This window comes from Impatiens glandulifera, chromosome 4, assembly GCF_907164915.1.
Source record: "Impatiens glandulifera chromosome 4, dImpGla2.1, whole genome shotgun sequence".
NCBI classification, from domain to species: domain Eukaryota; kingdom Viridiplantae; phylum Streptophyta; class Magnoliopsida; order Ericales; family Balsaminaceae; genus Impatiens; species Impatiens glandulifera.
Genome location: NC_061865.1, coordinates 49164303 through 49177545, shown reverse-complemented (window position 1 = coordinate 49177545; position 13243 = coordinate 49164303). Strand labels below are relative to the sequence as shown.

Genomic DNA, 13243 nt, shown 5'->3' with positions numbered 1-13243 from the left:
CCCCACACTTAGTTTAAAATTAATGTTTGATCCTTCTTTTTAGTTATTGGGATGATATATTTGTTTTCACATTTAAGTATATATTTTGTACAATTTATTTTTAACCATTTTTCTGTCAATATTCTTTTAGGATTGTCTAAATTCAAATTCTTATTTTATCAAATAAATATCTTCAATGTAGTGTGGCTCAACTTAATTTTGAATAATATAATTTTTTTTTGAAAAGAAAGTTTGATATCATATTTATGCATGACTTCTTCTTTGTTTTTAATTTATGTCATTTTATTTATTTGAATCCTAACATACACTATTAATAATTATGAAAATCGTCTTTTATTTTTAATTTTGAACTATCGTGTAGACACGATAATCACGAGCTCCAATTCTATCGTGACAATTAATTATCCTTGAAGGCTTATAATTTTTCCTCCGCTAGCATGTAACTTGTCATAAAGAAGATATTAAATCTCAAACAATATATATATTTTTTTATTATTTTAATTAATTTTTCATTAAAAATCACTAGTCTGATAATCTTTGTGAATATGTAAATAGAAGATTGCATTGCAACTGAAACTGTTTAATTCTTACTCTAATTATTTCTTTACACCTCTTTATCTTATTTTAATAAGTTTATATTATAATTTTTATTTTTTCTTATTCAGTATTATCTTTAACTTGTTTATTTTTTATTCTTAACAAAAATTTCAAATATTTTATATAAGGATTAATCTCAGATATATATCTTTAATTATTTTTCAAAACTTTTTTACTTTTTTAATTTTATTATTTATAATTTTAGGCAGGTTACATATTTATGTTTTTCCAATTTCTAAAATGTTTATTGTGTTGTCTCTAGATGTCCCTTGCCTCTCCCCACTTCAAATTTACATATATAATAACTTTTTTCATTTCTTTATATAATAAATATCCGTTATTAAATTTGAAAAAATATTATTTAAATTTCTCTACTTGTAAAATGTTTAGTAATCACGACCGAATGTAAAATATTCATTTTATCATTGTTCTGTTTTAATTTGTAGTATACAATTCTTATATTAAAATACTAAAGCAATATATATTAAAATAATTGAATATAAATTTAAAATTTTATCTAAAAATAAATAAGTTCTAATAATTTTATAAAAAAATTATGTAAAAATATTAAATAAATAATTTATAAATATATATATATATATAATTAAAAATAATATTTTAATTGATAATTAAAAAAATATGATTATTGAGAATATGAATGAACAATTGTGTAGGTTATTAAATAACATAAACAGAAAAAATGTTTATTTCTTTTTGATTACCTAAATCAATAACTTATTGGAGCTTGGAGAAATTTGTCAATATTTTTATTTTCTTCTTAACTAAAGTTAAATATAAATTTATAAATAAATAATTTATCAAACTATCTTAACTCATTTTTATTACAAATTAACATAAATTATAATAGATTTACTCATATGGTGTTGTGCTAGACACAAGTGGGTTGTGCATTTTTATTTTTTTTCAGTTTGACTGTGTTTTATGCTGTCTTATCTGTTTTTTATTTTAATTTTTATAATTGTGGTTTATGTATTAAAGGCAAGAAATAAGAATCTCACTTTCTGTTACATGCAATTAAATTATTATATATTAGTATTTAATTTTATCTGACTATAACTTGATCATTTTGTTATGCTTGTTAATTTTTAAAAAATATTTCAAATAAAGAGAGTTGTCAACATCTTTTAACTTAGTGATTTTAATAAATAATTTGTTAATTATTGTTTCTTCAGTTAGATTCAGTTTTGTGAGAATTTGGAAATTAAAACTTAAAATTATTTGAATTGAATCTTCAAAATAATAATTTTTATAATATTTATAAAAATAATACACAGATCAACAAATTGTATTATCATCAAAAAAATTTAATTGAGAATTTTATTTTTGTAAAATTTTCATACAATTTAACAAATATATCATTTTATTTTAATTTAAATATATCATTTTATTTTAATTTTGTATTATTTATTAATTATTTTCTTTATGTAACTCTCAAATAAATTTAATAAAACTTAATTTCTTATAAAATAAAAATTTATCACTTCTTATTATTTTCAATTATCTAATCCTTAATTCATACACGAAAATACTAAAATTTATGAACTTTATTTTTATAAAATTTAAATACAAAAACATACTCTAATATATAATTCAGCTAATTAAAAACTTAAATAACATAGTAATCAAACAAGATTTTTTCAAAAAAATCTAATAAAAATCTTAAATTACCAAACATGTTCTTAATGTTTGAAAATGAAAGAAGAAGTGTTATAATTTTTTTATTTAAAAAGCAAAGAAATGGTTGGACTAATATCATAGCTTCAAGCTGGTCACATTATGAGCTATATGGTGAGGAAGGACTTAAAAAAAGACACACATATATATATATATATATATATATATATATATATATATATATATATATATATATATATATATATTTGAAATTAAAAAAAATATTAGGCTTGTTTGATTTAATTTATTCACAAATTATTCAATTAATGCTAAAATCTATTTTATTTTATTTACTTATGTTGTTATATCAACCTATTACAAATAAACTTATAAGTTGAATTAAACAAACTTATAATCAAGTTGTTATCAATCAATTTGTCAAACTATTCTATTTATTTTTAAAGGTAAGGTATATTAAAAACAATAAAAATCTTTTATACACAACAACACAAGCATGACTGGAAGAGAAAACAAATAAAAAACAAAATAAAAAAACTAAAAAACTAAAACAAAAATCTAAAAAACTTACTCAATAGGTTATCGAACTCGTAAGTCCACGGGAAGAACAATTACCTCCCGACGGACTCTATCGACTTTATGGAATAAATCTAAAAAATCATCATAATACTAGCATTATGAATGATAGACATCGGACGACTACGATCAGTAAAAGTTCGACGATTTCTCTCAAACCAGACAGTCTATCAAAAAAATAACTTGGATGATAACTTAATTATGTAGATATGTCATATTAGCCGTATCAATCCAATTTTTCCATAAAGTATCCAATATCTCGGGCATCACCCAATGAATTATAGTTATACTCCACAAAAGACACCAACTATTAGTCACTCTCCACAATATAAAAGTAAGTGAGTTATCAATTTAACTTTTTCGTGACACGTACGACTAATCATAATACAATATTTTTTTCATGTACATATTCTAATTTCTTTTTGTCTAAATATTTGTTAGATTTAAAAAAAGTGGATTATTTTTAAATTTAAAAAATGGATTATTTTTAAATTTAAAAAATAATATTTATCATATCAATAGTATTTTAATAATTAAATTATTTAATAAAAATATCTTTATTTTACCCTTATTACATTAAATATAACAAAATATTTTAATAAAACCATCATAAAAAAAAAATCTCAAATAACTCATTTATTTATTAAAAGAATTTTTCTTTTTAAAACCCATAAAAAACAAGATTAAATCTCTAACTGGTTTCTTTATTATAGTAAGTTCAAACTCCAAATCAATAATATCTAATAATTTAGTAAATAAAAAATAAAATAAATAATGTCTAATCTAATCATAATGTAGTAATTATATTAATCGATCCCGCTTGGCCCACCAGTTTGTCTTTGCTGCTAAGCGGCACTTTCCTTTCTCATCTCGAACGCCAAGCCACCCACCCACATGAACTCTTTCTGGCTTTTTCTTTGCTCATTTTAAATAGTTTCGATCTGTTCTTTCTTAATCCATATTTGAGGTTCTGTATCGGCATCAAATGCAGTAATTAGGTGAGTTTTTCATCTGGGTTTTAACTGATTTCCAGTAATAGACATGGGTTTGCTGTTTTCCGTTCTGGGTTTTGCGCGAATCAAATGTTTATGCTGTTTTTGATACATTAATATAGAGCTAATGAATACCCCATTATGAGCCTTTCTCTTGCGTTTTATCAAGGAATGATCTTTCTTCCATTAATGTCGGTTCTAGATTTGAAGAAAATGCCAGCAGCTTCAACTTGGACTGTAAACTCATTTGCTTAGCTGTTTTAGGTCATTATTTTATTTATTAATTGTAAATTTAGTTTGATTTTAAAGAGGAGAATCAGCTTCTTCTTCTGAGAAATTCAAATCCTTTTAGTTCTGTGAACCACCCATTTATTTTATTGTATAGGTTGATGTCATTTTTAACTTATCTTTGGATCAATTTTGATTTATCTTATTTTATTGTAGATGATGTTGTAGTCAAGAAGTTGGTTCATCACTAGTAGTGGTGTTGGTTTAAAAGATGGGCATTTATCTCCCTTTGATCCTCCTCATTCTAGTAGCTTATGCTAATAATGAAATCTTAGCTCAAAATGTTGAAGAAGCAGCAATTGTAGTCAATGCTACCATGCCGGTTGCTTTTACAGATGACAGTTTTGTCTGTGCTACTATAGACTGGTGGCCTTCTGATAAGTGTAACTATAACAATTGCCCATGGGGATCTTCTTCCGTGTTAAATTTGGTAAATCTGTTGTTTGTGGCTAAATTTGTAAATAACGGTTTTCATATACATCTTCGTAAGTTTCAAGTTTGATTCTCATTGAAAAAGTGAGGGTCATGACAATTAGTTAAAAGAAAAATATCATCTTCACATCACTTACAATCATCTTTATGGATGCCTCAATTTGTCAGGACTTGGTTAACACCAATTTGGCGAAAGCAGTTCTAGGTTTGTGTACTTGATTATGGACATTTATTTTCATTCATAAGATTTAAGAGAACTAATTGTGTTTCATACTCTTGTTTCTTACAGCTTTCAATTCTTTGAGAATAAGAATTGGAGGTTCTCTACAAGATCAAGTCTTGTATGGAATAGGAGATGTGAATGCTTCATGCCAACCATTCACAAAGATGGCGGGTAGATTGTTCGGATTTTCGAAAGGATGCTTAAGTATGGATAGGTGGGATAAGTTGAACCAGTTCTTCAAAGAGACAAGGTAATGATACTACTATTCGATCTAATGTGAACTTATGATTTCAGTCAATTCCATTCATGATTTAATCAAACTTTTTTGTTATTATTGTTTTTCAATTCCTGATTGTTTCAACCATATTCAACTCCAATTTTTCTAAGAATTAATTTAGATCTTATCTAGATACTTCTTTACCAAACTAAAATTAATGTGTTTGTGAAAATAAATCGCCGAAATCTAAATTGGATCGGGATTCGGGATACAAATTTTTTTTTGGCCATATCCTAGTTTCCAAACAGGCTTAGTTATGTTTTTTTTTTTTTGTGTGTGAAAAGATTGTTTTTAATTAATAAATGAAACTTCCAAACAAGACTTACAAAATTCTCGGAATAAAGGGGAGGAAAATAGTCAACATTTGAGTAACTCAAAACATCAAAAGTTTATTAAACTATCTACCAATAAAACCAAGGATAGGACCCGATACCCCTACTTGACAAGAGAAATTGTGAATGTTCTCGAGGAACCGAGGGCTAGTTAATTTCAGTTTTTCAACGTTTTAGTTTGTTTTCTCTGTTTTACTCTTTCTTGCAGCTTTTGTAAGACTTTGGCTTTGTGGTTGTTGCTCAAACGACATGATATAAAATGATTATTCTTACCGTTTTCAAATCTATCTACCAATAAAGCAAATTAAAACGTTAAGAAACTCCATTCCTTGAAAAGCAATCAATTGAGAAACTCTCCAAATCTTAGTTTTTCCAAATAGACTTAGTTTTCTTTTTATGCAAAAAGATATTGTCTCTATCCTAATACATGAAATGGCCACACAACTTCCCAAAATAGAAGGATAGAGGAAAATGCTCGACATGCGAGTACCTCCAAGCATCAAAAGTAAACGAAAACCAAAACATATGTAATAACCACCTTTAAGGAGTTTGAAACAAAATATAAGAACCCTGAAAATCCATTCCTTGTAGAACAACCAATTGAGAAACTTCCTCCAATTCCTACTATGGATGTTGAGTTAAAATAGTGATGAATATATGGTTGGTTGTAGAGCACGGATTACATTTGGGTTGAATGCATTGCGTGGAAGGCATGCGATAAAAGGAGGAAGTTGGGTGGGAAATTGGAATTCCACTAATGCCTATGATTTTATAAAGTACACAATCTCCAAAGGATATCAGATAGATTCATGGGAATATGGTGAGTTCTCTTTTCTCTTTACCTTTCTCTCTCAATTTCATAAATTTCCTTGCTTATTCTTGCAGGTAATGAGTTGAGTGGTAAGGGGATTGGTGCAAGAGTTGGTGCAGAACAGTATGGAAAGGATGTAATAAAGCTGAAAGCTATTCTAGATGAATTGTACGATAACAATCATAATTCCCAACTGAAGAAGCCTCTACTTGCTGCTCCTGGAGGTTTCTTTGATAAGGAATGGTACACTAAACTCCTTCAAGTTTCAGGTCCCAATGTTGTCAATCTTCTCACACATCATATGTACAATTTGGGTGCAGGTAAGTTCAAAATGCTTTTTCTTTTTGAAAACTGAGAATCTTTTCACTAATTAAAAGTCGCGTTTATAGTGGAAAAACAAACCATTACAAAACAAGTCACAACAATTCTCACAGATGAATCAAAATGCACAGAAAAGGAAACATGCAATACCTCAATGTTGTTGAATTCAAAGGAAACTATGGAGAAAGATTAAGCCATTTGTTTGACTTATTTTTCAGGTGTTGATAAAAATATAACGAATAAAATTCTCGATCCGAATCACTTGTCTAGAGCATCAACAATGTTCGCCAATCTGAAACAAACTATTGAGACGTCTGGCCCTTGGTCATCTGCCTGGGTTGGAGAATCTGGAGGAGCATATAACAATGGCGCTCATAATGTCTCTGATACTTTTGTGAACAGCTTTTGGTAAAATCTTTGTTGTCTCACCTCTCATGAATATTCTTTGATCACTTGACATCTCTATCAATCATATTCATGAAAATTATTTTGCTCCTCAATCATATTTGCTTCTTTATGTCTGCCCACTTATTACTTTTTGCCCGTCGAGCCTTCTTGGAAACTGATATTTACGTTACAATTGGAAAATCATCCCCGAAGTTGGAACTGAAAGTGATTTTTCTTCGATGTATAAGAATATTTTCTAGATTTTAATGTGATTTTTTTTGCTTCATTTAGTATAAAGATGATTTGTTAGATCATGATCCAGATTAGTTTCATTTTTGGAGTTATTTGGTATACAGATTAATCCCATTTGAAAACATCTGGATTCTAAAATTTAGGATCCAGAAACTTATTTAGACAGTATTATGGTTGGAAACTAAACTTAGTTAGATACAAATTTAAAGTTGTTTTTATCTAGATAAAAAATTATAAGCGTCTTCAAATGGGATATTTCACTATTTTATAGATTATGATCCAGATTATAAAATGAGATATTTCTTTTCCTATCTGGGTAAGATCCAAACTTAGTCTTGCCCAGATCCAGATATACTTTCCGAAAGGTGGTGATATCCGATTGGGCTCGTTAAAAAAATTTCTGTCTTCAAATCTGTAAACTTGTGTAAATTTTTATGTGTCCCTTAATATGGGAACTATTATAGTTAAAAATTAGATTATTATAATAATTTTGTTTTGTTGATGAAATTGATTAGGTACTTGGACCAGCTTGGGATGTCATCTACTTATGGAACAAAAGTATACTGCAGACAGACTTTAATTGGTGCAAACTATGGTCTACTTGACATTAAAACATATATTCCCAACCCTGATTATTACAGGTAAAATAACACAACCTTAATTTCTTCAATTTCTTGATTTGAATATTTATCTCTGTTATGTTCTGTTGATCTACAGTGCACTTCTCTGGCATCGCTTAATGGGTAAAGAAGTTCTTTCGGTTAATGCAATTGCTTCTCCCTATTTACGCTCCTATGCCCATTGCACAAAAGGACGGGTAAGTTAACCACCCCGACTCTTTCACTATGTTCTGTCTGTTTGAAACGTTAATATCTAATCATATTTGCATAATAATATAATATTTATGAAAAGTTGTTGACAATATGTTTATTTGAACTAACATAAACATATTGTCAACAAATTTATAGTATGTCCTCAGCTTGAGCATTTTGTTTTGGGCATTTCCATCCTCCTAGTTATATTCTTACCAAACTGTAGTGTTCTAAATGGCGGTTTAGGCGGTCCTATACCGCCCCGCCTATACATGAGGCGGTCCGTTAATTATTTAATTATTTATTATTTTTAATTAATTAATTTCTAATATTAATATATATATAAAAATTTAATAAAAACTCTTACCTTCCACTTATTCACTATTTATTTAAAATGACTCTTTACCTTCCATTTATTCACTATTTATATATGCATATCAATGAAAGACCTCCACACTTTGTTCAAAGCAAAAGCCCTAACAATATTTATATATTCATAAAACTTTGACAATTATGAGGAAATATAATAAGAGAAGAGATAATGTGAGGCCTGAGATGACTAGATTATATTTAAATTTATTTATACTTATATAGAGAAAACATTTTAACCGCCTAGGTACTGCCTAAGCACTGCCTAAGCACAGCCTAAGCACAGCCTAGGCACCCGAGGCAGTAGGCAGTCACTTACCGCACCACCTACCGCCATTTAGAACATTGTCAAACTGCCACTTTTGGATTTAAGCTAGAATAAGTTCAGATACACCATATTTTCAAAAGAAATCTCCTCTGAATCCACACCCAGACGAGAAAACTAAAACTGGATTAAATGGTGTTTCCAAATGAAGTCTTTATAGACTATAATCTCATAATATATAATAGTTTAACATTTTGTTTGGGATTTTGAGACTAGCTACAGTGGAGAAGTTTTATTTTGATGGACTTTCTTTTGTTGTCTCCTTTATTGATTAACTCAGGATAGCATATGTTATGACTTGAATGTGACTTGAATGTAATGTACTGTTATTTTTCACATGACCGATTCTACAATCGTATTGAATGTGGTAACAAAACATTCACCAAGACAAAAAGTAAAATTTGTTTTGATATTCTCTAGTTGACTGATATGGGAATACCATTGGCACCCTCCTAGTTATGTTTCTTTTTAGCAAATATTCCATTCATTTAGATCAAACACAAAATTTACATGTTTTAGAATTTCATCAATTCATAGATATGCCTGTTTCTAGTTTACGATAACTAACAACTTCAAATTGTTTGCATACAGACGGGTATAACTCTTCTCTTAATCAATCTAAGCCACCAAACGGATTTCATCGTCAATGTGAGGAACATCATCAGCTTAAACATGAGAAATAACTATGGCGATGATGATGGAGCGTCTTTCACTCACCGAATTAAGAAAAGTTTTTCGTGGGTGGGAAGCAAAGCATCCGACGTACCAAGCTTGAGAGAAGAGTACCATTTAACTTCGAAAGATGGTTCCCTTCATAGCAAAACCATGCTGCTAAATGGACAACCGCTAGAGCTGACCAATATAGGAGATATCCCGAGTTTGAATCATTTGTTATTTAGTGTAAATTCTCCCATCTCTATTCCTTCTTTGTCCATCAAGTTCATTGTTTTTCCCAACTTTGATGCTCCAATCTGCAAGAAACAAGTATAATAATTATAATAATAATTTGTAAACAACATATTTTCTATAAGTTGGAATTGAACCAATTCTGACCATTTGTCAATTTATCATTATGCACAGTTATTTTTTTTATTTTTTATTTTTTTTTACATAGATCACTCATGTTGATAAAACAATTTGAACAATTTATTTTAAAAACAGTCTCCTCTTCTCTTCATCTAATGTTGAATCGATGATTCACATATTTTTAAGGGTAAAATATTTTTTAGGAGAAATTTTGTGAATGCAAAAGCATTCAAAAAGTAAAAATTTAACTGAAAAAGAAAGAGAACAAAATCAAAGAGAATTAGATTATAATAAGTTCAAAGTATCTTTGCATATTTTTTCATCTTGATAGATCAAGATGCGAGTGTAAGCAAAATTCCAATGCAAAAGTATAATATAAATTTTGAAAAATCTAAATGTGTACGCCTTTCAGAATTGTTGTTTATGTCAAGCAACTCACATCAACAAATCATCAAAATTTACAATCAAGTATTATTTTAAGCTGAGGGAATTTATTTATTCAACTCCATGCAACAATAGAACAAATTTCAAGAGAGGATTTCATTGGAATTATTCCAAGTGACCTTATGGGAAGAAAAAATGGCCATTTATTGGGTAGAAATAACACTTATACTAAGCATAAATATGGTGTTTACAAATTAAATTTGAAACACTAACTAATATATGTCACAATAAAATGAGGCACCTGATTTGCCTTCCTATGTACAAACTTTAGAAGCCTTGTTCCTACCTACTATAGTATATTCTCATATCTTGACAAATCATTTGTATTTTCAATATTCTTTTTTGAGAAATGATACATATCACGACTCTGAAAATCGCGACTCGCATAGCGAAGGGACCTCACTGTTATACAAAATAGATTTAGCCAATCGAAACGAGAATGTCCCAGTTAAATCTTATCAAACTGGCATTAGTTTCAAGAGCCACTCATCTAATACCTAAACAATCAGCTTCTTTACGAACCATAACATCAATATTTATTTTTACACAATCCTCAGTATGCGGTTTCTATTTTACATTTGCTCTCGAGTCTACAGGATTTCTTCTCAAGGAAGAAAACTGTGAGTCACACCAATCATCTACGCAATGGTGTTTACAAGGTGTTTTATTCTCAACAACTTCTAAATTTCTTTGTTTCCAAACTATCCAGCTGTCAAAACATATGACAGACCAAAATTTTATCATTATCCAAACCTCCCATTTCATATTCCAAAGAGTTATCAAAGAAAATTGTATAAAGATCATATAATTTTGATCAAGATCTGTATTAAGATGAGTTATCAAAGAAAATACCTACCCATAATGGCTAGCAGCTTTCTTCATTTTCCATTGCTTTAACTTCACCTTCACATTGACACCATTATCAATGATGGAGTGAAGAACGGTCTGCAGTTTTCCTTCCAATTTCTCCTCTTTCCTTGGTGTATAAACCACATTGTGGATATCATCTGCCAAAGCTCTCTGTGCTAAAGCCTCTCCTATTGCAAAACAAGCTGTTTTATTCCTGGTTGACGATAAATCAAATTTCATGTCCTTTGAAATCGAATGTGCCACCACGACCACTTTACTAGTTTCTCGATGAATAATACAAGCTCGAACTGATGCTTTTGATATGAATATGTCCAAGCAAAATGGCTCATGGTATCGATCTGTCATCTGGTTAAATGTCAAAGTTCTTCTTTCCTTCTTCACCCCTTCTCCAACAAAGGTGTCCATTCCATGAATGGAAGGAGGTGGAGCTTCTTTCCTAACAAGCTTTAATAGCTTTTGCCCATTTTCAGATCCAGAAACCGATTTCCCTTCCAAGCTTTTCTTATCCCTAACATTTTTCTTGTCATTTTTATTTTGGGAAGCATTCCTGCGATGAAATTCAATGGTGTATTCATCATACTCCTTGGAATCTCTCTCGAGCTTATAGAAAAGACTCCCACGAATTCTCATATCCTCTATCTCATCAAAGTCTGGAGAATCAATGGAGGTTTGATCAGAATTAGTTGCCTCATCTACTGATTCATCATCAAAGAAGGTAATTCTTTCAGACAAACTTTTTGTTCCTTTCCATGCCTCAGCTATGTCAGAAGAAACCTTCCAAGCATCTGAATCAACAATCTCAAGTTTGCAATCATCCATTTGATGTATACCATGAGAGAACAACGGTGAGAGGTGATATCCACTTCCATGAATCTTATTGCTATTGCCTACGGGCAATGGAGTTACTTTTTCATGTGTATGATTGATCGAAGAAGAAAATCGAACAAATCCTTTCCAGACTACACCGCAATTGGTGGTGGACAGTATCTTCCTCGCTAGCATCGGGATACAATAGATTGAAATTTCAATTTATGAAAGAGTATAAAAAAAACTATCAGCTTTTTAGGCCAAGCAATATGTCGAACAGTTGGTGTTCAACTTTATCTCCACAAAATTTCTTCAATTTCCATAGGGCACGATCATTTCCTTTCAATTATTGTTTACAACTGACTATAATGTCAAGTCATGAATTGAAATTTTGAAAAGGGTATGGTAAAGAAAATAGCAGGGGAAGAACCTTAATTGAAGGCAGGCGGAGAAAAGAGGAGAAAAGACTTCAATCATCAAATTCGAGCCAACATAGAATCTGGTGGGAGATGAATTTAGGGTTCTTGATTCAAAGATCACCTGTGATATGCGTAATAGGAGATAGGATACTCATAAGCTTCGAAGAACTCAAAGGTCCACTGATCTTTCTCTTTCTTTTTGAAGTGTAAGATTTCTTTTTTTTTATTTATAATAAGTTAATAGTTAATTCAGTTAAATATAAATATTATTAGTAATTATTATAAAAAATAATATTTATAAAATTAAAATAAATAATTAATATATAAATATAAATTATATAATAATTTATAAAATAAAATTACCCAATCACTCTAAAATAAAACATAAACCTATATATTTGAGTTGACCAAACTCATATATATATATTTTTTTATATAATAATACTTAGTTTGAATTTGTTTGGTTTGCCCGGATAGAAATGTTTGGTTAATTTGAATATACATACGCGAACGTAAATTAATACTTGGTCGGATCGTGAGTTGACTCGCTCATAAACTTGAAACGGTTAAAAAAAAAATAAAAAAAAAATATTATATGTATATTTTGAACTTACAACCTATAACAATAACAAGTACAACCATTTAACTAGTTAAGTTAATCATATTTTAAATTTAAATTTAACACTAAATTTGATAAATGTGTGTAACCCCCAGAAAACACTTTAGTCGTAGAACAAGCTCGAGGTTTAAGAATTACAACATCGGTTTGCGTGTCAGAAATATTTTAAAATAAAATATTATTTTAAAAGATTTTAAATAATTCCGAACAGTTTTTGAAATTAATTATAAAATTAATTAATTTGGACTCAAATTTAAATAATCACTGGATTTGGAGTAATCAAATTATAATTTGATTTTTTAAAAATTTGTCGTTTAAATTAATTAAAAATATTATTTATTTGAAAAAATAGTCCCCAATTGATTTTTGAAAATTAATAAAAAGGCATACATGTACAAACGTATTTTAGCC

At 29.0% G+C, this 13243-nt stretch overlaps 2 protein-coding genes across 2 annotated transcripts; one reads left to right on the top strand and one right to left on the bottom strand.

The window, feature by feature from the left end:
- Positions 1-4287: 4287 nt before the first annotated feature.
- Positions 4288-9638, top strand: LOC124935676 (heparanase-like protein 1). Its single transcript, XM_047476093.1, has 9 exons — positions 4288-4536; positions 4707-4743; positions 4828-5011; positions 6042-6190; positions 6256-6501; positions 6721-6910; positions 7657-7782; positions 7859-7958; positions 9239-9638. Exons 1-9 carry the CDS (start codon positions 4318-4320, stop codon positions 9635-9637), a joined length of 1650 nt encoding a protein of 549 aa, XP_047332049.1. The 5' UTR covers positions 4288-4317; the 3' UTR covers position 9638.
- Positions 9398-12212, bottom strand: LOC124935677. Its single transcript, XM_047476094.1, has 2 exons — positions 10974-12212; positions 9398-9618 (listed from the first exon to the last, which is right to left on the bottom strand). The coding sequence occupies exons 1-2, from the start codon at positions 11987-11989 to the stop codon at positions 9588-9590; spliced, it is 1047 nt and encodes a 348-aa protein (XP_047332050.1). The 5' UTR covers positions 11990-12212; the 3' UTR covers positions 9398-9587.
- Between the last annotated feature and the right edge of the window lie 1031 nt (positions 12213-13243).